Here is a 26,911-nt window from a genome sequence, read left to right on the forward strand (position 1 = left end):
TTCCAAAAACAACCTTGATTATTTCAAATAAATATAAAAAAATTCACTCAAAAATAATTTGAAATTAAAAATTTTGATTAAGTTCTTTAAAAGTTAATGTGTACTGTTAATGTTTTAAAAACAAAGGTCTCGCCAAACACCCTAATTATAAATAGTTTACTTGTATAAATAGTATTTTAAATAATATAAAATTTTATATTTTAGATAAATGGTTTTTGTTTATTTAATTTGCGTTAAAGTTAAGCTTTATCATGTTTTTTTTAAGGAGAATTACGTGCTTTAGTCCATACTTTAAGTAATTCCCCTAGAAAAATACTTATTTGTTTGTAATTTTTTTTTGTTTATGGTTCTTCACATATAAGTTTTGAGTTTTAAATTATTTTTATTACTTTTCAATATTATTTTCTTTCGTTGTTGTTGTGTTCTAATTTGAATTAATTTATGTATTTTATAAGTTTTGGTTTGATACTTTTTTTAGTATATTATTCATGTCTTGTGGTTTGTTTTTTTTTGCATGTTGTTTTTTGCATTTCTACATGTGAATATACATTTACTGTCTGTATTAGACTGACACCTAGAATTAATTTTTATAATGTTCCACTTTAAAAAATATTGTAAATATTAAATTCGCTTTTTAGACTGCTATTCAATTCAGTATTTTTCAAAAGTTGCAAATATTTACCCAGCTGTTTAACTTTAGATTATCATAATACCTTCAGAGAAAAATGAGGACAATCGGTATTAGGCCAAGATTATTAAGCTTCTTTTAGAACAAAAAGTCAAGTACATAGCCCAAAGTTCTAAAACAATATGTCAAGGCTGAAAAGTAAGTACTTACATAATTTATTATTTGTAAGTCACTACTAGACTCCTTCTAGGTAATATATTGAAACGTAAGTCGTTGAGTAAGTACAAGTCATTGCCAGGTTTTTGCTGTTTATGTCATGAATGGAGCTTATTCTGATTAGACCGCGTTTTATTACTTCTTCATTAGCATTTTAACTAATTTTTATGATTATATGTAAGTCATTATAAGACTACTTAAAAGTAATACAGACCGTATGTAGTAGTCATTGAAAAGTAAGTAGTGTAAGTAAAAGTCATTGAGTTTTTGCTTATTTTTTATAGAATTTTTTGTAATTTTTAGCAAAGTTATTTGAGTCCCCCATCACTTGTTTTCTTTTCAAACAATTTAGTAGCAGCCTAATGTTCATCGTACAAAATGTACTGTAGTTGTATTTATAAGTATTTATGTGGGTTTGTGTGGTTGGTGGAGTATAGTGAGCCCATATGTAATGATGAATTTGCCCAAGAGAAATTTGAAAATAAATATACAGTGGAAAACAAAACCTTGTATAAAAAATACGATATATAAATATAAAAGGGTTCGATTAAAGTAGAAGAAATTTTTCATACTGTTGTTAAGAATTCAAGATTTAAAATGTTGGCCATGAAAACAAAACTTGGTGTTGACTGTCTTCAATTACCAAATAATAGACTTTTCAATGACTGCCACTTACCGTCATCATTACAGTGAATTAGTAGAAATATTGAATAATAACCCAATAAAAACTTTCATTACCATGTAAGGGGTTAAAATGCTAAAATTTACTTACACAATAGCATTCTGAGTCATTATTTTAACACGGTGATGTCAATGGAGGTAAGTACTTACCACAAACGATTACAAGTAATAAGAAAAAGTAGTTATTGTAAATCGCATGAAAAAACGTATACCACCTTTATATCTTTACTGGCAAAATGACTAATGAATTAGAGAATATTTATATAATACATTATTAGTAAGACCTTATTAGACTACTTCTATGTAATCCTGGTGATATGTAGTAGTCATTGAAAAGTATGTTGTTAGGTAAGTGATTACAATTGAAAGCCATTACCCAGTTTTTGTATATTTTTCCTAAAAAAGATATATTTCAGTAAATTAAAAAACTGATTTCGTTTATTATCATGTATTACTATAGCAGTGCTGAAAGAATATGTTCGCGATAGTTTTGCACAATACTGTACCGCATGTATTTTGTTATTGTGTGCATTTGTTTAGTTTTTGTTTTTATTTTCATTTTTATTATTTTTTATGTTTTTATTTTAACATTTACTCTACTCAGAAAGTCAGCCAGCCAGCCAACCAACCAGCCGGCTAACTGAGGCACAATCAACAAGCTGGGCTCAAAATACTTTCAGTTGATTTTTAAATTCAACATCAGTACGGTTTTTGAAGCGTTCGCAATTGCATTAAAATAATATAATAATAAAAAAAGGAAATAAATACAAAATAAAAATTCGAAATTAAAATAAAAGTGAAATCTTGTATATGAAAAAAAAACAGTGATATAAAATGAAAATTGTTAAACCAGTTAAAATCAATTATTGAAGTAAAAAAATTGCCTATAAATTGCAAAGTATTGAAAATTAGTAAAAATTTATCGTTTGATTAAATTTTTGTAATCAATGTTTATAATTAAAATTCTCTAGCAAATGGCAAATTACTATAAAAATAGTCATTTGTTTTATAAGGTCTAATAAAAACAATATAATTTGTATTTTCAAATTTAAATTATATTTTGTATTCTTCATAAAGTGCTTAATTTGTTTAATGTTTATATTTATCACTTTAATGCACTGATTAATTATTGTCTATAATTAGCACAACAATAGAAAAAAATATTTCAAACGAATTTCAAAATTCAAAGCAAAAGATTCTGTAATGTACAACCTTAAGTGCAAAATACGATAACACATGTTTTACAATCAATCTTGGGGGGTAATGATTTAATTTTAAATTACATTTGATGTAATTGTAATTGAAGATTTACAAATTACAATTACTTGCATTTTGCCAATTACAATTAATTGTTATTGTGATTTTTTCCTTACAATTACATGTAATTTGTAATTAGTAATGCCTAAATTACTTTAATTACAATTAAAAGTAATTGTAATTTGCAAAACTTCAATAACAAGTAATTATAATTGGCAAAAATTCAATTACTTCTACAAATAATTGTAATAGGTTATTGCTCAATTAAACATTACAAGTAATTGACCATGTAATAATTACTTTAAAGAGACCAAATTATACTTTTCTAAAGGATTGAACAACGAGAATTATCCATCACAACATGTTTTCCAGATATCGTGTAATGAAATTTGAAAAAATATTATCAGGTTGATTTTCATAAGGGTCAACTCTGGACCAAACTCTATAGATTTTAAGAGAGTGATAAATTTGTAATATCACTCTCTTGCAGAGAGATTTTAGTTCATCAGTACAAGTTACTGATGAACTAAACGAATGTCAATTTTCATTACTCTAGTTTGGAACCTTGTATATAGTGGCTAGGGTCAAATGTAGACCGATTTTGTACATTTCCAATACCAAACAAACTTCATCAGACTGATTAACATTAGAGTGGTCCCATTTTTATGGAGACAAAATAAGGTACTGATGTTCCCATCGAAAATAAAATCTTTGTTCATTCTAAGATACCGTTTTACAAAATTTTTGTTCTGGGGTCAATTTTAAGTTTTTCGGACAATTTTTTCCGAATTTCACATATGTGATTAAATGAAATTAATACATCATAAACCTCATTAAGTTTCACTGAAATGGAGATAGGAAATATATCATGGCCCTGCCTGACCATACACTCTTACTTGTTTTTATATACATATTTCAAAAATATCAGTTGATTGATCTTTAAAGTCTTTAAACTTATGACATTTTAAAATTCTATAAATAATTTATCAATGTGTGTAATTTACATACATATAAGTTCATTACTTTACAATTTTTCTGTCATTTAATTGCAATTGAATAAATATTTTATTTTTTTTTTTTTTTTTGCTACAAAGTGAAGAATTGTAATAAAAAAAAAAATAAATGAAAATAATAGAATTAAATAGTAATCAGTATACAACATTTAATATAAACAAATTAACATGAATTTAAAAACTTTAATATTACCTTTAATCGTACAAATTTGTTTAATATTCTCTGTAAGAGCCAACGAAACGGAAGAGAGGTTTGTATCTATGCTATGCGTCAAATTGCAATTGAATCGTTTGATTGTTATAATGAAGAGAGAATTTAATTTAATAAAGAAGTGAAAGTGTTTAAAGATTTTTTGCTTGGTTTTAAAGTACTCGCAAATTCAAAAATCGGATGGGAATCAGTTAAGACATTTTAACAATGTGTAGACAAACGAACCATGATTTTTTTAAAAGAAGGCAAATTATATTGTTATGATATCCATTATTTTCTATTTTGAAAATCTTATTTCTTTAATGTGAATCGCATCCGGAATATTCGACCAAACATGAAGCATTAATATATTTATGACAACGCTGGGTTTTGTTGTTGTTAGATAAATTAAAACCAATTTAAATAATAATGGTTAAGTTTTGCCTCACCCGGTCTATAGTCCAGACTTTGCTACGTCCGACAATATTTTTGGTCTCCATCACCACTGATGGTGGTGAGATTTTAGAATGAGGTCAATAGACACCTTTAGATCTACATTTAGATTTAAATGAACCTATAGTGTGTTTAACAAATTACATAGTATATAAATTAAATTAATTTAACGATTCATTTGTAATACATCACAAAATCATACATCCATCCCTTCGCTTTTAAATTATCACCTCCCCTGTTTACAGCCCACTATGGATATGCACCACATCAGATTTATGTCTTCTAGACACAGCTCCCAATGTTGGTGATGTCAAACGTTTTGAAAGTCAAAATGACTGTCGTTTGTCGTGTGGTAAATATGGTGCCATTTGGCCTATGCCAACCGGTGATTGTAGCCTCTCCAAAGATCGAGTGCACTTTGATCCATGGAAGGTGCGTTTTAATGTGGTAGCACCAACACCGGCTACAACCCAATTTATACGTGAAACAAATCGTATATTTTTAAGTAACATCATCAAGGAATGTGTTCGCAATTGTACATTGGACAATAGTAAAGAGGTTTTGGTAAAGGCCACCATAGAGTCAACAAGTTTAGCGCTCGATTGGTCTACAGATGAATCGTATGTGCTGTTAATACGAACTACAGGTGGGATTAAGAAAAAAATGTCAAATGATAATTGCTGAAATATTGAATTTTCTTAAAGGTACCGCCACGTTTGTGGACATTAAGGCTCCTACTGTTTATGGTGCCCGTCATGCTTTTGAGACTTTAAGTAATTTGATAACTGGCTGCATAACGTAAGATTTTTTTTTTAATTATCTTGGAACATTTTTATAATATGTTTGGTTTTGTAAAATTTAGCAATGGTTTGCTGATGGTGGATGCAGCTCGCGTTTATGATCGTCCTTTATATCCTCATCGTGGTGTTTTACTGGACACATCACGTAATTTTATGCCTTTAAGACAGATACGCAATACTTTGGATGCCATGGCTGCTTCCAAGTTAAATGTATTACATTGGCATGTGGTGGATACACATAGTTTTCCTTTGGAAATTACTAGAGTACCCGAAATGCAACGGTAAGGATGAAGTTTTGTAAAGAATCAGACAAATCGAAAAAAGGACCAATGTAAAATGGAAACGGTTCATTCACAGCCATGACAAGTGGAAACTCAACTATTTTTTACGGATATTGGACTACATATAGGACATATTTTAAAAGACAATTAAAGTGAAATAGAGCTTTGAAATTTGTATATAAGACCATGTTTAATTTTGAATATGAAAATTTGAATTTTTAGTGTTAATTCCTTAGTTATTATTTCGATAGATTAGCTTTATGATTTCTAGTGTTTATATATTCAAAATATGGTCAAAATTTTTCGGAGTGAAACTCTTTGATATTAATTTAAAACTGTGAAGTGAAAGAGGAAGGAAAACGACAGTTGTTTTAATATATTGAAATACCAATCAAGGAACAAAGAATGTGAAATTTAAACTCACTTTATTTACAGCTTTGGAGCCTATTCTCCCACAAATACTTACTCACGAACCGATACCATAAACATGATCAAATATGCTCGACTAAGAGGCATAAGAGTGCTTATGGAAATTGATGGTCCTTCGCATGCCGGTAATGGTTGGCAATGGGGACCCATGGCTGGCATGGGTAATATGGCTGTGTGCATTAATCAAAAACCCTGGCGTTCATTTTGTGTACAACCGCCATGTGGTCAACTTAATCCTTTAAATGACAATATGTACTCGGTAATGAAGGAAATCTATGAGGATATTGCTGAAGTAGGAGCTCCAGAAGAAACCATACATATGGGAGGAGATGAAGTGCACATAGACTGTTGGAACAATACGGAAGAGATTACAAAGAAAATGCGTGAAACTGGATTTGATCTGTCGCTACCAAGTTTCTATAAGTTATGGTCTGTCTTCCATGAGAAAAACTTGGAGTCGTGGGATGAAGTAAATCAGAGGCAATTTCCCAATATCAAAGAACCTAAATCGACTATTGTGTGGTCTAGTCATTTAACAGATCCTCAGTATATAGAACAATACTTGGCCAAAGAACGTTTTATCATACAAACTTGGGTGGGGGCATCAGATCCACTCAACGATCAATTGTTGAAAAGGGGTTATCGGATTATAGTTTCCACCAAGGATGCCTGGTATTTGGATCATGGTTTTTGGGGAAGGACACAATATTACAATTGGGCCAAGGTATATAACAATAAAATTGAAACTAATCCCAAGATTTTAGGTGGAGAGGTGTGTATGTGGAGTGAATATGTAGATCAAAATTCTGTGGGTGAGTTGGTATAAACTATTTACATACAAATGGCGTTTGTTTTATATGATTAAACTTCTTACAGAGGCTCGCATTTGGCCTAGAGCGGGTGCAGCTGCTGAGCGTTTGTGGTCTAATCCCAAGACTGACTCCCTTCTAGCCCAATATCGTTTCTATCGCTACCGACAGCGTTTGATTGCTCGTGGTATACGTCCCGACGCTGTTGCCCCGAAATGGTGCATCTTAAATGAGGGTCAATGTTACTAAGCTTATCTACCAAAAATAAAGGGTGCCTTGTTAAAATTTCCTTACATTAAATATACATTGTATTTGTATTATTATAAAATAAAAATAAAAATTTGTTTAATTGTTTACATAAATTAAAATGTTTACTTAATATAACCTTGATCTATGGCATGTTTGAATATTTCGGCAATACGTTGCCTTTTTGCTGGCTCCTCGAAAGGTTTAATATTCCATACATCGGTTAATACTGAATTTTCGGTTATTTCATCCAAATCAGCAACTTCATCATCTTCTATCAGAGACATGGGCAATGATTCAATACCCATACCACAACCAAATCTACCAAATTCTTTTAATTCATCTAACAAATCTTGCCAAGACATAACCTTTTCGGCATCTGCTCCCAAATCGTTGATAATATTGCTGGCACTTTCATGATAAGCTTTCAACAGAGCCTCATAATGAGACTCTCTAAGAGCTTGACTAGTGCAGGAATAAATGAAGAATGATATGTCAACAGCAACGGAAGCCACGCGAGCCAATTGGAAGTCTATTATTTTAATGCCTTCTGCCTTACCATCAGCACTGTAGCGTGTTAGAAAATTAGGTGTCCAACAATCACCATGACCAAAAACAGTGAGTTTAGCTGGAATAGTGGAAATAGTTTAATGGAATACACTTCATTTTGATAGCAATAGAGCTTACATCTGGTTGACACTAAATTAATTAGATCATCGTAAAGGGTTTCCTGTAGAAAATTTCCGGTAATTGTTTCATAATTAGTATTGGGAAATGTTTTTGTTATAGCATCTTGAGCTACCGAACAGGCCAACTTTAGAAAATCTATATACCATTTGCGATTTGATTCGCAGTAGTAGGTTTCCTAAAAAGATAACAAATAATTAATTATAAACAAATAAAATCATTTTTTTTATAAATTTAAAAAACCTACCTCCAAACATTTGGCCACTTTTTCGAATTCTTTTGGCTCTAAAGCCTGGAATGCCAAAGAAATACCATGGAATCTACCCATGGTACGCATGGTCAACAGACACTCCTCTAACGATATGTAATCCTGACGGTTGGGGGCACCGTAACCCAAAAAGCTGACATCTTGTAAAGCAACAAAATCATTTTCACCATCACAATGGGTGGCATAACAAATGGGATAATCATTGAATGGATTTTTAGGATTGCGTTTCTTTTGGAATGCTTCCCAAGCGGGAACAACCTTTAAATAGAAATTAATTTCATTGCGGAAAAAGTCGGCTGAACGAAAAACCTTACGGCGAGCCATATTATCCGGCATACCCTTAACTATAAGATTAACTTCGACATTTTCGCTGAAAAAAGAATTTTAATTATTAAAAAAAATAAGTATATTCAGTCATATGACTTTAAATGATATTCTACACCAGTAAAATTAAAGTCATTTTCGGAATGAAATACCATACGTACTTCAAGACAGGTATGTGAGGGTACAAAACCATTTTTTATGAAACTTACCCAGTTGTTTCATTAATGCCATAAACACACAAACGAAATACTTTACTCAAATAAGAGTCTCCCTTTTTGAAACCTTTTCCAAATTTGTACGAAGTGTACTTGGTGCCGCCAGCTTTTTTGATAATTTCCTCACAGGTGGCTTCCGTGAATTTTTTCGAAATGTCCGTTAAACTCATGATGATCTAAAACTGAAATTCATTTTTACTGATTACATTTTTATTAAAAAATACTTGAACATTTTAAAAATATTTAATTATTTCTCTTTAAGTGGATGTTTATTTATCTTAACATTATTTTTGAATAGTTTTATTTACAACTTAAAAAAACAAGTTTTCTAATAATGTTTATCAGGCAGATGACATCTGGAGGGTAATGTAATACTTATGTATGTTTAATATTCAGATATGTATGTATGTATATACATACATAGTTACCTATTACTACCTCTATATATAAATTGCTTTGTTATTGGCAAAGGTTAAACAAATTAATAGCCTTCATTATTATTAATTATGTTTGTTTATTTACACAAAATTATGCTTGTTTACTTTTGCAAAATTTTCAATTTTATAAATGAAATTGTTAATATTAATTATTTAAATATAGTTTTATAATTTCTTTGCTAATTTATTTACCCACTTTTAAATAATTATAACTATTTCGGGAAACTATCTTTCTCACGTCCAATTAAAAACTCTTTTAACTAGTTTTGTCCACATCAACTTTAGTAAAATGTATTTATCTGCCGGCCTTTTAGTATGAACAGTTGTAAAAAGTAGTATGATTTTACTTTTGCAAATAACTGTAAGAGTTACTATTGTGAATTTTACGTATTAACCCAAATCTGACCTTTAGGTTAAAAATGTGCACGTTTTATGCTGGAACTATGTTAGATTTAAGTTTAAAAAGTGATTAAAATTTAATTATATTTTAATAATTAAAAAAGCAATAAAGTATAAAATTATAATTTTTGAAAAGCCGAAAGCCAAAGCTACTAATGCTTTATTCTTTATTTTAATTATAATTTTCAATTGTAATTAAATTTTTTTAAAATATAAATAAATAAATAATTTTTGATTTGAAGTTTAAAAGTTGTAATTTCTCCGCGAAAAACTTAACTGGCCTGTTGTCTTTTCCTTTACTAGTATGCCAGGTTAGAACCGAATCCACGTCATCAGGTTTACCAGACTTGAACACTTACCTCTACATACAGAAGGACATACCACTTTAAATTACAATTTATTTATATTTGCTCATGGAATGAAACATAAATTTTTGAGAATAGTATTGTCCGATGTTTTGAATAAATTTCGATGTTTTGAATAAATACATTTTTATTTGACGTTAAAGTTTTTAAATCGTGTGAAAATTTCATTATAAACAAGTGTTATTTATTGTCAGAGGTTTGAACTATTGCTAAAAAATATAAAAAAAATAAGTTTTATAATTATAAACGATAAAACTAAAATATTAAAATAAAGTATTAAATAATAATCAGGGTAGGTAAAAATATCACTCGCGATCAATATTTTATTTATATCGCTTGTTTTAAAATTCAAAATCGCGAGTTTTATTTTTTAACACGCGAGCACAATTTTAATTATTGTTTTATGAGTTTGTATTCGCTTCGTAAGCGATATTTACATGTTTTTTTTTTTTCAACTCGCTTACGAGCGTGTGGAAAACGAGTTGAATTATAGTTAAATTCGAGCCGAAAATCAGCAATATATGTATGCAAGAAAAAGGGTCTGTTGTGGCAGGAAAAAAGAGCGAATAATATGGGAAAGAATTTTGTTTGTGTGATTGAATTTTTTCATGTTTAATCGAAATTGAACAATACAATTTTGCTCAGTGTTGTTTTTTATTGTGAATTTTATTTTAAGTACACAATATATACAACCCTGTGTAACAGCAAGCAAATACACAGCTGACTTTAGTTTTGTTTACACTCTCTCACACAAATACAAAACAACATAAATTTCGCAAAGCAACAAGTTTTCAAATAAATTTTTTACTTAAATTATGCACTTAATTAAAAATATTATTTAAATATCAAAACAAAACATGAATCGTTATAAAGTAAGCTCCCTAGTGGGAGAAGGTTCTTTTGGTATGGTGTACAAAGCCGTGCGTAAAGATGATGACCAAACAGTGGCCATTAAAGTTATATCCAAAGTAAGTAATTTCTTGTTAAAAATAAAAATTGCATATTAAATATCTTCTGTTTAAATAGCGAGGACGTTCTACTCGTGAACTAAAGAATTTACGAAGAGAATGTGATATACAAGCCCAACTGAAACATCCCAATGTTATTGAAATGTTGGAGTCTTTTGAAACTAAAAATGAGTTGGTTGTGGTTACAGAATTTGCTCTCATTGATTTACATCGCTATATGTCGCGCAATGGTGCCTTGACCGAGGATAAGGCACAACGTTTAATCTGCCACTTGGTGTCGGCTTTGTATTATTTGCACTCCAATCGTATTTTACATCGTGATTTAAAACCTCAGAATGTTTTACTCGATGAAGATTTACATGCCAAGTTGTGCGATTTTGGTCTGGCCAGAAATATGACTATGAGTACTCATGTCTTGACTTCTATTAAAGGCACTCCCTTATATATGGCCCCAGAGTTATTGGCCGAAAAGCCATATGATCATCAGGCTGATCTGTGGTCTTTGGGTTGTATAGCCTATGAAACTATGGCTGGACAGCCACCATTTTGTACCACATCTATATTGCATTTGGTAAAAATTATCAAGCACGAAGATGTAAAATGGCCAAGTTTTCTCAGCAGCGAGTGTCGCTCGTTTTTACAGGTAAATAAATGTAGTAAACAAATCAAAACGTAAAGTTATGTTTATTTGTATTTGTAAAGGGTTTATTGGAAAAAGATCCTTCCTTGCGTACCAGCTGGGCTCAGATTTTATGTCATCCTTTTGTTGAAGGTAAACTCTATATAAAAGCTGGCATTAAAGCTGAGAATTCACCTTTTATTAATCCTCAAATTAATAAAAACAAAACAAAGACTTCGAATACAAAAGAAAAGTAAGTAAGAAGAAATAATAAATATGTATATTAATTCCCAATCATTTATTTAAATAGCTTGGATATTAATAAAATTACCAAGAACTTGCGAACAATTAATTTAAACGAAACCCAGGATAATCTTATGTGTTCGCGTGACAGTATTAATGCCATACCACCCAGTGATATTGAGCAATTAGAGACGGATGTTGAGGATAATATAAATCGAATTTCGGTACCTTTTACCGAACAGTCATATCGCAATGATAATGCAAAAACGATTACCCAAACACCCTCGAAGCCGCCTGATATTGCTCCAGTTGCGGCAGCACCAGTAGTAAATTCGCAGACTTGTTTTGTAAGCGGTAATAATAATATGATTTTAAATCATTTAAACGACAATTTTGCTGTACATGAGGCCACCAAAACCACTGCAAGTGGCACAACTAAAAATAAACCCTTGGCCTGTAACAACTCGACTAAGAAATCGCGCAATAAAGATTTGGAAAAGCGTAAACTTAGTCAAAATCTTGACAATTTTTCTCTTCGTTTGGGTAACAATGTTGAAAATGACAATCAAAAGAAATCTAGTGATAAGATTTCTCTTTCGAAAAAGGATCAGGAAAATAATTTAAAAGATTCTAAAAGTACAGCTATAAAAACTCCGAATCAGTCGGGAGAGGAAAAACAATCTAGTGATAAGATTTCTCTTTCGAAAAAGGATCAGGAAAATAATTTAAAAGATTCTAAAAGTACAGCTATAAAAACTCCGAATCAGTCGGGAGAGGAAAAACAAAGCACAGAGTAGGTTTGATTTTTGGATTTGAAAGATAAAATGAAGTTAATTATCAATAATATTTCTAGAAATTCACCACCTTGTTTATTACCCGGCTGGGATTCTTGTGATGAATCTCAAAGTCCTCCCATAGAAAATGAGGAATGGTTGGCCTTTTTGCATCGCTCTATGCAGGAGGTACTTGATGGTGAATTGGAATCTTTAAAACAGCAAAATTTGGTAGATTTTTACAAAATGAAAATTTTAACAGAATTTTCTAAACTACATTTTTAACCTATAGGTCAGTATTATAGTGGCGCCTTTACGTAATTCTAAAGCCATACCCAAGGTAGTGGATAGTGTGGCTCAATTGTTGTCTTTGCCATTTGTGTTGAATGAACCCTTAAGTATTATAGAAGTTATAAAAATGGTAAAACAAACAAAGATTATTAATTAAGAATGCAATTTAAAATAAATTATTGTTGTTTAGGTCTATGCTGATGTTAAACTGGTGCCCAATTTAATGTATGCCTCCAAACTATTAATCTATCAGCGATCTGTTGATGATTCCACCGCCTCGTTGCCCTTGCCCAACAATCCACAACGTAAAATACGCACAGTGAGTGAATTAAATAATGAAGAAATCAAATGTGCCTCCAGATTATATGAACTCATTTGCCATTTGGTTCTCATTAAACAACAATTCTTGACACAATTTTGTGATGCAGTGGCTATATTGGCTGCCGATGAATTACTCATCAACTTTCTCAATCAGGACTTTAAAAATGTTTATGCTTTGCGCATAGCAAATTGTATATTGGCCTTATTGGGTTGTGTTTTAAGAGAGTTACCAGAAAATGCCGAATTGGTAGAAAAAATTATATTTTCTTCTAAAGTAGACCTATTGGCTTTACTAAAACATCCTAATGATCTACTAAGATTGAGAATGTGTATGTTGATACGTTTGTTGGGCAGATTTAGTTTAAGGGCGTTACAAAATTCCTGGTCCTCGAATGTTAAGCAAGCCATTGAAGACTTAGCCGAAGATAATAATGGAGAAGTAAAAGAGGTATAAAAAAGCAAACAAATATTATGTAAGACATTTTTATAAAATAGTGCTTTATTTTACAGGAAGCAGAAAATACTCTAAATGAACTACGTCAATTTTCATTTTATTCTTAAAGTGGAAAATCACAAACATTTTTATATTTTAAGCTTAAAAACAAAGGCATTTATTTTTGTCTTACTATGTAACCTTTTTATGTGTTTTTAACAATTTATTTTATACTTAAATTATACTCTTTTTAAAATTTTAATATTAAGTGAATATTTTATCTAATGTTCCTTGGAAATAATCTATAATTTCATTTAATGAGTTTCCAAATCGATCAAAATTAAATATGTTGAAAGTATTACAATCTTCTTCGTACATTTCATTCAATTTTTCTATATCTTTTTCCGACAAACCTTTACGTTGACCCACACTAGCATTGGGATCCTGTAAGTATAATAGTTAAAAGTTAAATAAGCTGCTAATATGATATTTACTTGTAGGTTTTAGCTTACCAAAGGTTCTATGGTGGGTTTACCATTTTTGCTAAAGGCCTTCGAACTATAATGCATAACACTTTGATAGTCATACTCTATACCAAAATTACTAACATGTGTGCGAGCGTATTTATTAAAGTTATGGGCATGCCCTGGTAAAATATTCTCCCAGTTTATTTTAACATATTCGTCTCTTTCAGTAGCCGATTGTTGATGATAGAAACCCAAGGCATGTAATAGTTCATGAACCACAACACCATGTGTTACACATTTTGGTGTATTGAGATTAAGCACCTAAGGACAAAATTTGTGTTGAAATTATTTTGAGAATTGAAATAACTTTTTATTTTTCAGTTACTTACTTGACCACCTGTTCTACGACCTACACTGGACCAGCAACCGGAGTAGTTACCTTTGAATACTATCCAGTTCTTATCTCCTTTTTCATAGGGACGAAAACGTATGCAGGTTTTATCATGATATTCCTTAAAGGCTCTGAATATGGTCATCATTTGTGCTTCATCTATAAAGCATTAAACGGTTATCAATCTTTGTTGTCAGCAAAAGAAACTAATATTGTTACTTACCAAAATCTTGACTATCTATATAAAATGGCACCGTGGCATCGGGCCAAGTAGCTTTTTCATTCAATAAACCATTACGTAAATATTCACGATGCAACATGATGTCACCTTCAAACAGACCACTATGTTCCCATAAATTATCTTCATGATGCTTTTTCCAATATTCAAATGCTGGACCTTTGATAAAAAACGTATAATTTCAACTTACATTGCGTGTAGACGTTTATTTAAATAATAGTTACCACATACTGTTGTGTTGTCTCAACATGAGCATATTTGGCCCCCAGCGCGGACGAGGAGGTACTACGGGATTCCAATCGCTTATAGCTTCTCCACAAATTACAACTACTGTAATGCAGAGTGTGAATGTAAAATAATAACTCTTTAATAACATTTTTTCATTTGTCTTTAATTAAACAAAAAAATGGAGCGAGCAAAAAATACAAGTTCACTTTCTGTACGAGTGTTAAAAACTTAAAGAAATGCTTTTTAATTTATCGAGGGCCTTTTATAGCTTCGGTTTTTTTCAGCTCTAAAGTAAGTTTTACGCTCACACGCCTTTTGAATTTTTTAATAAGAAGTTTTCAATTTCAATTTTAATTTGCTTTCGAATTGAAGAACACTTATTCGATCAATTGAGCTGTTTGTTGGTAATCAATGTGAATGTCATTATGAAAATAAAATGTGTATATGAATTCCAGCAGTTGTTGTCTTAAGTGCGATTTAAAAAGCTGAAAGTTTTTAGATAGTTCTTGTCACTCTGCTAAGTTATTTAGTTATGTTGATTTTGTTGTTAAAGTTGTAACAATTGCAATGTTGGGCAAAAAAGTTGTTTATAAAACAATTTACCTAAATTGTTGATTGTGTAGGATGAGAAACTAATAATAGTTGTGTGTGCTAATGTTATTTACCTATTTACGATATAACTATAACATGTTGAAATGTTCCTATTAAGAAAAGAAGGGTGTTTAAAAGTCATAAGTAATGGGCAAGATACATTGTTTTAAACATTGTGCTTAAAGCTTATTTTATTTTTACCAATTTAGGACACTGGGTTAGTATTTTTCGGCACAACACCTGCATACTAATCATTAAGTTGTTATCCAAATCATATGTTTTATTATTATGATTATTTTTGATTTTTATTTTCCCTTTTGTATTCTTTGGTTGTCATTTTTATTTTATTTTTAAACTTTGTATAATTAATCATAAATTCGTGACATGGTCATGGTTAATTGGAGATGATCAAAATAAAAATAAACATCATTTTGCAAAAATTTTTCGTTTGTTTCCTAAAGTAACAGTTTGTGTACTGGACTGGGGCTCAATTGACTGTAAAATGATCATTTCTATGTTAATTTTATTAATATAGCATTTAAATTACTGATCAATTTAAGTGAGAAGAGCAGTTGACTTGAAAGTGGCATACAACTTTCACAGCAACGAACTTAAGCTCAATTTTAATTGAAGAGACAGTTAGCTAAACTTTAAAGTTTGGTTAGTGGAGGAATTTTTCTTAATCGAACTTGAACTTAAATATTTGAATAATAATTAGATAATTATGTAAGCTTTACTTGTTTTTTTTTTTAATAAAATCTGTAATACTTAATTGTTATAAATTTCATAAACTCAAAAGTTATGTATACACGGTTGTTAGATCTTACAACGTTGGCAGTAAAATGTGCAGAAAATGTCTATTTTATCTTGCAATATTGTCAGTAATGCTTTTTCTGACAAGGTTGCAAAAGAGAAATTTCAAATTCACACGATTGTTGGACATTTTCTGCACATTTTACTGACAACGTTGTAAGATCTGACAACCGTGTATCAGAGCTGAAAGTTAGCACGATAACGAAGTCTTAGTTGAAACTAACTATGAAATAGTTTGTTTTTAGTTTTATTTATTGCTGTTAGCAAAAACAAATTGAATTCAAGAAATATCACTCAATTATCAGAGTATATAGTAATTGTGGCTTAAACTGCTAGTGTGAAACTGTTTGCTAGATGTTTGTTGTTGCATGTTAAAAGAGAGTTAATTGATTTTACATTTCTTTTTCAACACACACAGAAGTTTACAAATAGACTTACAATACACACACACACACTTACTGTTTATAAATGTACACATAAATTGTGTATATAATTGTGTTTGGTTTGGAGTTGTAGAATAGAAGTTTTTTTTGTTCTTTTTATGCTCGTCTCGTGCTAAAGAAAGTTCTGCTAAAAGTTCTTTGAACTTTTCAAAATGATTTGGTGTTAAAAGAAAGCACAGTGGGCGAGAAAATAAAACATTCAAAAGTAGCCAATATTGCTTAAAAAGATAAAACTTTTAGATTTTCGCTATTATGTATATCGATACCCTATATTCAAAAAGTGCTAAATCAATAAAGTCTAGTTTTGAGGAAAGCAAAAAACTATTTAATTCGTGAAATATTGCACTAAAAGACAATATTTCTTCCATAATACTTTTTTAACATCCTTACTAATTCTTACCTATGAAAATTTTTAATATTTTGCACATTTTAGCGACTTATTTAAGATAGCACTTTTTGGTCGACAAAAAAAACAAATATTCGTTCTAAGTTAGCATGTTTTGTTCAAAGAATAGAACAAAAATTTCTTCTAATAATATGCGTTATTTTATAATTTTATGAAATGTTTTTTTTTTTAAGGGATATAAGTCAAACCAGTAAGTCCAATAAGATGCATTTACACCATTTAAGTAGAAAAACTCATGGCATATCTGCTTGTTTACTATTCCTTATTCTGAGTACAAACATTTTAAATTATGAAAAGTTTTTGAATATAAAAAGTACCAATATTTTTTGAATAATACTCCATAATTTGCACATTTAAAGACTTTTTTATAATCAAAATTCTAAATTGAAACCATAGAATATTATAGATCTTAGTGTTATAAACGATTTCTGAAATAACTTTAAATTTTTCGAAATTATTTAAAGTCTAAAACTGGCTTTATATACAAATATATAAATGATCATATCTTAAAAACTATACATTCTATTTATTAATCTTCGCTTGTTTTGTGTTCAGCGTGTTCATCTTGTTAATATACAAAATAAATTTGAAGTTTTAAAATATGTTGTAAAATTTGTATGGAAGTTAGCACTTATTTTCTTCAATAAAAATTTAACTTTGAGATAGCATATTAACAAAAATTGTTGTTAAAAGTGCAAAAATTACTTTTTTGGTTTCAAATTTATACCAGACGTGGATCATGCATTGAGGAATCCTTTTGCATCAAAAACTCACTTTGCCCAAAATTGAGTTCGCACTTTTTGAATATAGGGTCACGATATGTACTTAGTACATACAAGTTTGTTTCTTAAGTCTTTTGTTTTGAAGACAAGTTTTTCAAAGTGATTTTAATTTTTATTTTGTGAGAGAAAACGTAATGAGAAACGTGTAATTTTGAAATAATTAAAATTGCAATTATGTACATACATATTTTCTTGTAATAATCGGTTTCCGAAAAAAGTGAGGGATTAATGTTTATATAAAAGACATTTATGGACAATTTCATTGTCCTTTTGATACAATAAATCATATTTGTCGATTAATTTTTATACAATTTACTGACAATAAACTGTTTTTATTTAAGTGGACCTATTAGGGTTGAAATTTGTTAGAGGATATTTTTACCTGATACAACTTTTTTTTATAATGACATGGCAATTATATACTTTAAAGTAATTTTCTGTAGGGTGCTTAATATGACGCCGACCCTCACTATAATAGTGGAGAATTTCAAGTTCTTACCTTTTTCCCTTAAGACTTTATCGTGCTTACAACAGACAGACACAATGAAGGAGGATTTTAGGTTTACGCCCAATATTTCAATATGTTATAGAATGACAAAATGTCAGTAGAATCCAGTCCGTGTGTGACCCGAAACTTCAATTACACAAAACTCTTGTATTAGAATAAAACAAAGCAAAATAAAAAAATTGAGAATTATCAATCGATAAGACAACATAATAAAGACATTTTCACTAATTCTTATAACACGCAATAAAATCCTAAATATGTTTATGATATATCATTGTATAATTATATTACTTTTTTCGCACAAATTTAATTATGTTCATATATTCTCTCTACATAATTTTTATGTTTAATGTCTGACAACATCGAAGCTCAAAACAATTTTCAAACAGCGTTAATGATCGCATAAAAAACAACTAAAAAAATATTACCGATCATAATAAACAAACTAGTAAAATATATAAAATATGCGAAAAGAAAATCTCACGCACTTGAAAAAAAAATAGTAACAGCAATAACAACAGCAACAGCTACCAGTACCAAACTGCAATTAGCAACTCTTCCCCAATAGAAAATTGTTTGCACACAACCACACTAACAATTGGTTGTTGCACATCTCTTGTTTTTTTCTTTTTTGCTGGTACTCTATCTAAAGCAGCAGTAGTTGCTAGAAATCATTGGTTGTGCCAAGCAAAACAACACTAGCGAAAGAAAGAAAAACCAGTTGAGTTAGTTTCCTTCCGGATTCAATTATTTTTCTTCTTGTTGCCATATTTATTCATTTTCCCGTATTTGGCGCCGTCTTGCATGTTTTTTTTTTGCTAAAAATCACGATCATGACCAAACGCAAAAAAAAACTAAAAACAGCCAGACGCAGCCAGATAAACAGCAAAGTAGAGATCTATTGCAAGGCAGTGTGTCAGTAGTGTAATGTTTGTTTTTATTAATTTTGTTGTTGGTGTTGTTGTTTTTGTTGTATTTTTTGTAATTTATTTCACAACTTTACGAATCACTGCCATATGAGTTTAGCAAACCAATATCATCATTATCACCATCAACATCACAATCATTGTTTTGTTACCATGATATTGAATTTATTTTTGATTATTATAAGGAGTATTTCATATCTGTGTGTGAAACTTAAAAAAATATTCCATTCGACTCAGAATAATTTGTCTTCCATGTAGACTTTGTAATTACAATAGAGAACGTATTTCTGGAAATAATTTAGTCAATAGACTAATCCTTAGAGTGATTAAGTCCTTAAACTTGTCAATATATCAATCCATAGAATAGTCAACAATAGACTAGCCAATAGTTGTCAGTATAATAGTTAACAGGAAATTCCATAAACTAGTCAATGGTACCTTTAAATCGCTTAAAATTGTTGGTATTAATATCAAATATGGTTATGATATTAAATGAGTTGTTTTATCCAATTCAGAAAAGTTCAGTGAGCCCTTATATAGGTCATTCTTGAGATAACCTACCTAGAATCTAAGTCCCATATCAGACTAACATTCTGTGTTTTCTGGTAAATCGAATAAATTTGTTTTCTAACTTTTAACCCTTCGTCTGGATCCTATTGCACTTTGTTTGCTTTTGGATAACGAAAAGTCGTGTTTTGTTCATATTTAATAACCTAGTTTTTAACATCCTGGTCCTATTCTATCAACATGTCAAATTTAATCTTCGTTCAGAAGGTATCCATTTATAAAGCGAAATTGATTTTCATATCTTTTGATGCAAAACGCTAAAATTTACTTATACTGATGTCATTGGAGACATGTACTTACCAAGCTCGCATAAAGATAAGGAGTTAGGTAAGTACTTAGAAATAGGTAGTTTTGTTTCTGCGTCTATTATTAGTTTTCACAAAAAAAATATTTATATATTTTTCGTTTGTGTTAAAAACAAAGTTTGAAAACAAAAAGTCAAAAAAATTAAGTACTTACATACATAATATATTTTAAGTCATTAATAGACTTCTTCTAAATAATGCAGACGGTATGTAGTAGTCATTGAAAAGTAAGTTGTTGAGGACGTACTAATGATTTCTACGTACTCAACAACTATATCATTCATATCCATGGGCAGGTCATGGACATGACTAGATCATATTAGAGACATACATATACAATCTCAATACTATCGTGCTTAATTTTAAGTAATGAAATTCCCCACATCTAACAAAGATGAAATGAAATTTTTACTGCTAACTACGCCGTTTGATGGTAAAGAAGATGATTGGGATGATCAACATAATAATTGTGGTTTGGTTGGTTTCTTCCTTTTTAAGTTATTTTTAAAAGTAAAAAAAAAAATGAAAATATTCATATTATACATATTTACTTGTACAAAGTTTTCACGTATTCATGCTGTTCAAAAAAGTCGTATTTTTTGTCATTTTATGCGTTTGTCAGCCAGCAACTATTCGCTGCAGTTTTTGTTTTTCATTTTTTTTATACCAGAAATCGTTTGGCATTTATGTTTGGTTGTTGCTGTTTGCTGATCGTTGTAGCGCGTTTTTCCTATGAAAACTAATCAATAATCAATTAAATTTAGTTTAATTGAGAGAAATTGGAGAAATGCGAATATGGTGCAATTTTACATGATGATTTCAAAAGATTTTGTGTTGTTTATTTGTGGCCAACTAACTTGACTGGCTACTGGTTGGCTGGCAGGCTGGTTGGTCAGTTAGTCAGCTGGTTAAATTAGTCGTTCGTTCGTTCGATCGATCGATCTATCTTTCTATCTACCTTTCAATAGTTAGATGGATGGATAGAGTGATGGCACTTAGGCGAAAGTGTTAATTGACATTTTTTTGTTGCTATCATTTGGGAAAGTTTTTTTTTCCACAATATCTTTTCCGAAAAAAATTTCAACATCATTTTAAACTGTACATATTAAAACGTAATTGAAATGTGATTTTTTATTAATTTTATGATTTTTCTTCGTTGTTGTTAATTTTTTGTGTGTAAAATTATACTAAAACATAAAAATATTTTAAGTGAAAATATACATTATAAATGAAGAGAACTTGGAAAAAGTTGTGTGTAAAAACAAAATCACACAAAAGCCGAAGAGGAAATTATATGGATGTATTCGACTTTTCCAACTAAACGAAAGACACAAGTTGGTTGTTAAAAAATATTCAGTATATTTCCATGCCACCATCATTGTTGCCACAGTTCAATCACTTACACTCACAGTTGGTGATTGATTTGAAATTAATAACATTTCTCTTATATTTTTTTCTTTTTTTGCTCTCGAAATTTCTAACTTTCATTGTGAATGTCTTTTGCAATTTTTGTAAAATAAAACATTTTATTTTTACAAATTATTACAAAGAAGTAAGTGAAACACATTTGGTTAAAGTTTGTCCCTAGATGTATGAGCAAATGGTGTTATTATGAAGTTAGCAGCGTCAGTAATTTTACTTAAGGAAAATTTACAACCCTTAAAGTATACTAACACATAACAAAATGTGAAGGAGTCTATTAATGCCTTACAAGTAATATATTATGTAAGTACTTACTTTTAGACTGGACATATTGTCTTTGAACTTTGTTGGACATATCTTCGTAGACAATTTTTTTATACAAAAACAAAACTACTTATTTAACTACCTATTTGCAGACGTTCGTAGTAAGTACTTACTTAACTCCCTGTTTGTATGCGAGCGTTTTTACTATTTGTCCCCAATGTGATTACCGTGTTAAAATGACTTAAAATGCTATTGTGCAAGTAAATTTAAAGTAAGGGACTTTTCAATGTAAGTTTTTGCTCTGTAGTTATTTTATTGTGCGCCGAAAAATATTTTTTTCCTTTTGTGTTTGTAAAAAACAATTGCTAGTACACAAACTAAAGTATCTATGTATCTGATTATATGTAAGTCAATATAAGAGTACTTAAAAGTAATGCATTGAGAAATAAGTATTTGTATAAGTTCATATAATTACTGAATTTTTGATGGGCAACTATTTCTTACATTAAACTATAATCTAAATAAATTGTATTTTCCAGCTGTTCTTAACAAGTAGATGCAATGCAAATCGCTGCAAAATGAAATTTATTACAGATCAACTAACTAAATGTCTACTTAAGCCAGTTTCTACTTGTATTAACTATAAAATACAATTAATTTTCCTTTTCAAACACCTCAAATACCAAAACTCGTGCAATAGTAGAAACTACAAATTTCACCATACAAATGATGCTCAAATATGGGTCAGAAGTAAAACTTTTATTTTATTTATATTTTATTTTCAACTACTATTTCTACTACTACATCTACTACTACTAAAATAAATATACAACACACAGATACTCATAATAAATGACAACATTTTACATTTATTCCTATAAATCAGCACAAAAATATGGGTAATCATAATTTATACAACAACAAATAATAATGAAGCAAAAAAAAAAAAAAAAAAGACTGCCACACATCAAAAAAAAAAAAAAATCAACCACACAATTGATGCCATTAGAATCTTAAAAAAATATAAAAAAATGATACGATATTAAGTAAAATAATTGCAAGGAGAAAGTCTCTATATCTACCACAAAATGTTGTACACATTTATTTATTCATAACACACATTTATGCAGATAAATACTCACCGCTACATACTTACATCTATACAACCGATACATTTGTACATTGTCTGCAACAACATTGTGGGATTTATTTTAAATTTACGAAAAAAAAAAAAAAATATTCTAAAGAATAGTTTCTACTGAATAAAACCAGCCAGTCAGTGTTATACAAATAGCAGCTGGAAGCTGATACCAAATACAATGTTGCAAGGAGTCTTGATGTGTTAAGCGATATGTAAATGGTACTTTTTATAGAATTCCTAGGAAATACTTATCTTTAATCCAAATTGTTGTAGCTAATAAAAGCTTAAAGTGTTGCACAGTTGTTGCACCAACTTGGTCAGTTTGAGTTTAATTTTGAAAATTTGTTTTATTTAACCTTTTATGAATTTTGTAAGGAAATATATATGCAGTTGTTTAACATATACTAATAAATACTGCATACTTTTAGGTTTAAAGTACATAAAATCAACAAATTGGAAAGTTGCTCACAGATTTTGGCATTCAATTAACTGGAAACTGAAGCAAATTAAAGCGAAAAACCTTGAAATGTTCTGGCTCATTACTAACATCAATTTAAATCAGATTCTATTTCTCTTCAATATCCGATGAGCAAGTTTTCAATGTTATTCATATGTATATTGTTCTTTTCTTGAATTCTACTGAGATTTCGATTAATATCTAATGTTTTCGCAAAATTGTGGCTTCTCTAAGTGCCAGGATTTTTCCCAATAGAAGTGTGGTTCATTTTCTTGATGAAAAGAATCTCCGCTCTTTTCTGTATCAAAAAATATTCTGTTTTTGTGATTTATTTATTTGTCCATTACAAACAATTTAAATTATATTTTAACCTAATTTACCGAGCAGGTTGACGATGACCATACGCCCTTTGTAGTGTAGCAGACCAGATTCTCTGTTGGAAATCGAACCCACAACAACCTGTCAGTCAGACACACTACCAAGGCACCCTATGTATGGTGATATTATTTGTGAAAAATTTAACTACTTATTGGATAAATTATATTTAACTATGAATGTCCTAATAAGAGTTTAACGAGAGAAGGTGGAAAATATAACCAAATAAAAGCTGACATTATAAACGATATAAAATTAATATTGCACTTGTTGTTGTAACCTTACTAGGTTTTTGTGCTCTTATTTTAGTTCCTACATACATTCTTATATTCAAGATTTTGTTTCGCTTCACGGCTCAAGATATTTAACAATTTAAGAAACACTGAATTAAAATAAGAAAAAGATTTACAACCCACATAAAGAATCGAATGAATATAAAAAAAATGGGAATGTAACCTACCCTGTTGTTCGAGGTTTCTTATAACCTTATATTTAAGGAAAAATTAGGCAATCTAAGGCTAATTTAAATATGTTGAAATTCTATTGAGATTTTAATTAATATCGACAGAGTATCTTAGGGACACTAGTCTATATCTGCAGGTCTATCAGTCCTAAGTCTATAGTCTAGTCTATAGTCTAGTCTATATCTAGTCTATAGTCTAGTCTATAGTCCTAGTCTATAGTCTAGTCTATAGTCTAGTCTATAGTCCTAGTCAATAGTCTAGTCTATGTCTAGTCTATAGTCCAGTCATGTAGTCTAGTCTATAGTCTAGTCTATAGTCTATCTATAGTCTATCTATAGTCTAGTCAATAGTCTAGTCCTATAGTCTAGTCTATAGTCTAGTCTAAGTCTAGTTCTATAGTCTAGTCTATAGTCAGTCTATAGTCTAGTCTATATTCTAGTCTATAGTCAGTCTATAGTCTAGTCTATATCTAGTCTAGTCTATAGTCTAGTCTATAGTCTAGTCTATAGTCTAGTCTATAGTCTAGTCTATAGTCTAGTCTATAGTCTAGTCTATAGTCTAGTCTATAGTCTAGTCTATAGTCTAGTCTATAGTCTAGTCTATAGTCTAGTCTATAGTCTAGTCTATAGTCTAGTCTATAGTCTAGTCTATAGTCTAGTCTATAGTCTAGTCTATAGTCAGTCTATAGTCTAGTCTATAGTCTAGTCTATAGTCTAGTCTATAGTCTAGTCTATAGTCCTAGTCTATAGTCTAGTCTATAGTCTAGTCTATAGTCGAGTCTATAGTCTAGTCTATAGTCTAGTCTATAGTCTAGTCTATAGTCTAGTCTATAGTCTAGTCTATAGTCTAGTCTATAGTCTAGTCTATAGTCCTAGTCTATAGTCTAGTCTATAGTCTAGTCTATAGTCTAGTCTATAGTCTAGTCATAGTCTAGTCTAATAGTCTAGTCTATAGTCTAGTCTATAGTCTAGTCTATAGTCTAGTCTATAGTCTAGTCTATAGTCTAGTCTATAGTCTAGTCTAGTCTAGTCTATAGTCTAGTCTATAGTCTAGTCTATAGTCTAGTCTATAGTCTAGTCTATAGTCTAGTCATAGTCTAGTCTATAGTCTAGTCTATAGTCTAGTCTATAGTCTAGTCTATAGTAGTCTATAGTCTAGTCTATAGTCTAGTCTATAGTCTAGTCTATAGTCTAGTCTATAGTCTAGTCTATAGTCTAGTCTATAGTATAGTCTAGTCTAGTCTATAGTCTAGTCTATAGTCTAGTCTATAGTCTAGTCTATAGTCTAGTCTATAGTCTAGTCTATAGTCTAGTCTATAGTCTAGTCTATAGTCTAGTCTATAGTCTAGTCTATAGTCTAGTCTATAGTCTAGTCTATAGTCTAGTCTATAGTCTAGTCTATAGTCTAGTCTATAGTCTAGTCTATAGTCTAGTCTATAGTCTAGTCTATAGTCTAGTCTATAGTCTAGTCTATAGTCTAGTCTATAGTCTAGTCTATAGTCTAGTCTATAGTCTAGTCTATAGTCTAGTCTATAGTCTAGTCTATAGTCTAGTCTATAGTCTAGTCTATAGTCTAGTCTATAGTCTAGTCTATAGTCTAGTCTATAGTCTAGTCTATAGTCTAGTCTATAGTCTAGTCTATAGTCTAGTCTATAGTCTAGTCTATAGTCTAGTCTATAGTCTAGTCTATAGTCTAGTCTATAGTCTAGTCTATAGTCTAGTCTATAGTCTAGTCTATAGTCTAGTCTATAGTCTAGTCTATAGTTAGTCTATAGTCTAGTCTATAGTCTAGTCTATAGTCTAGTCTATAGTCTAGTCTATAGTCTAGTCTATAGTCTAGTCTATAGTCTAGTCTATAGTCTAGTCTATAGTCTAGTCTATAGTCTAGTCTATAGTCTAGTCTATAGTCTAGTCTATAGTCTAGTCTATAGTCTAGTCTATAGTCTAGTCTATAGTCTAGTCTATAGTCTAGTCTATAGTCTAGTCTATAGTCTAGTCTATAGTCTAGTCTATAGTCTAGTCTATAGTCTAGTCTATAGTCTAGTCTATAGTCTAGTCTATAGTCTAGTCTATAGTCTAGTCTATAGTCCTAGTCTATAGTCTAGTCTATAGTCCCGAGTCTATAGTCGAGTCTATAGTCTAGTCTATAGTCTAGTCTATAGTCTAGTCTATAGTCTAGTCTATAGTCTAGTCTATATCTAGTCCTATAGTCAGTCTATGTCTAGTCTATAGTCTAGTCTATAGTCTAGTCTATAGTCTAGGGGGCTATAGGTCTAGCTATAGTCTAGTCTATAGTCTAGTCTATATAGTCTAGTCTATAGTCTAGTCTATAGTCTAGTCTATAGTCTAGTCTATAGTCTAGTCTATAGTCTAGTCTATGTCTAGTCTATAGTCTAGTCTATAGTCTAGTCTATAGTCTAGTCTATAGTCTGCTATAGTCTAGTCTATAGTCTAGTCTATAGTCTAGTCTATAGTCTAGTCTATAGTCTAGTCTATAGTCGAGTCTATAGTCTAGTCTATAGTCTAGTCTATAGTCTAGTCCTATAGTCTAGTCTTAGTCTAGTCTATAGTCTAGTCTATAGTCTAGTCTATAGTCCAGTCTGTAGTCTAGTCTATAGTCTAGTATATAGTCTCTGACGGTTTCCAGGAGATGGTTGAAAAATCCTGGCAACACTGCTTGGAATTCAAAAAGTGTTGATTAGAGTCTTCTATATGTATAATAAAATACAGGTTTTTGGAAAAAATACTACATGCAATGGATGCATTGACTCCTGGTAA

General features: G+C 30.2%; 4 protein-coding genes across 8 annotated transcripts; 2 read left to right on the forward strand and 2 right to left on the reverse strand.

Moving 5' to 3' along the window:
* The first annotated feature begins 2,158 nt into the window (after window positions 1–2,158).
* Window positions 2,159–7,119, forward strand: LOC119599946 (chitooligosaccharidolytic beta-N-acetylglucosaminidase). Of its 3 annotated transcripts, none has more exons than XM_037949898.1 (7): window positions 2,159–2,423; window positions 3,877–4,046; window positions 4,684–5,084; window positions 5,143–5,236; window positions 5,301–5,519; window positions 5,955–6,760; window positions 6,825–7,119. In XM_037949898.1, exons 2-7 carry the CDS (start codon window positions 3,964–3,966, stop codon window positions 7,004–7,006), a joined length of 1,785 nt encoding a protein of 594 aa, XP_037805826.1. In that variant the 5' UTR covers window positions 2,159–2,423; window positions 3,877–3,963; the 3' UTR covers window positions 7,007–7,119. The 3 variants fall into 3 exon arrangements, with proteins under 3 accessions (XP_037805826.1, XP_037805828.1, XP_037805827.1); XM_037949900.1 differs by having other exon boundaries at window positions 2,159–2,396; window positions 3,928–4,046; XM_037949899.1 differs by having other exon boundaries at window positions 2,203–2,396; window positions 3,918–4,046; window positions 6,825–7,097.
* LOC119599948 lies at window positions 7,094–9,267 on the reverse strand. 2 transcript variants are annotated; one of them, XM_037949901.1, is made up of 5 exons: window positions 9,131–9,267; window positions 8,492–8,679; window positions 7,938–8,328; window positions 7,691–7,868; window positions 7,094–7,631 (listed from the first exon to the last, which is right to left on the reverse strand). In XM_037949901.1, the coding sequence occupies exons 2-5, from the start codon at window positions 8,665–8,667 to the stop codon at window positions 7,129–7,131; spliced, it is 1,248 nt and encodes a 415-aa protein (XP_037805829.1). In that variant the 5' UTR covers window positions 8,668–8,679; window positions 9,131–9,267; the 3' UTR covers window positions 7,094–7,128. The 2 variants fall into 2 exon arrangements, with proteins under 2 accessions (XP_037805829.1, XP_037805830.1); XM_037949902.1 differs by having other exon boundaries at window positions 9,127–9,267.
* A 1,176-nt stretch (window positions 9,268–10,443) lies between these two features.
* On the forward strand, window positions 10,444–13,584 carry LOC119599960 (serine/threonine-protein kinase fused). Of its 2 annotated transcripts, XM_037949923.1 has the most exons (9): window positions 10,444–10,666; window positions 10,725–11,309; window positions 11,369–11,538; window positions 11,596–12,115; window positions 12,221–12,321; window positions 12,382–12,532; window positions 12,594–12,722; window positions 12,783–13,361; window positions 13,424–13,584. In XM_037949923.1, the coding sequence occupies exons 1-9, from the start codon at window positions 10,556–10,558 to the stop codon at window positions 13,472–13,474; spliced, it is 2,397 nt and encodes a 798-aa protein (XP_037805851.1). In that variant the 5' UTR covers window positions 10,444–10,555; the 3' UTR covers window positions 13,475–13,584. The 2 variants fall into 2 exon arrangements, with proteins under 2 accessions (XP_037805851.1, XP_037805850.1); XM_037949922.1 differs by having other exon boundaries at window positions 11,596–12,321.
* On the reverse strand, window positions 13,530–14,902 carry LOC119599961 (zinc metalloproteinase nas-13). Its single transcript, XM_037949924.1, has 5 exons — window positions 14,674–14,902; window positions 14,428–14,601; window positions 14,203–14,363; window positions 13,859–14,134; window positions 13,530–13,790 (listed from the first exon to the last, which is right to left on the reverse strand). The coding sequence occupies exons 1-5, from the start codon at window positions 14,816–14,818 to the stop codon at window positions 13,611–13,613; spliced, it is 936 nt and encodes a 311-aa protein (XP_037805852.1). The 5' UTR covers window positions 14,819–14,902; the 3' UTR covers window positions 13,530–13,610.
* Window positions 14,903–26,911: the final 12,009 nt, after the last annotated feature.

Source organism: Lucilia sericata, unplaced genomic scaffold (assembly GCF_015586225.1).
Source record: "Lucilia sericata isolate MDLA Ls3-8-SP2 unplaced genomic scaffold, ASM1558622v1 Contig000097F_arrow, whole genome shotgun sequence".
Lineage (NCBI taxonomy): Eukaryota > Metazoa > Arthropoda > Insecta > Diptera > Calliphoridae > Lucilia > Lucilia sericata.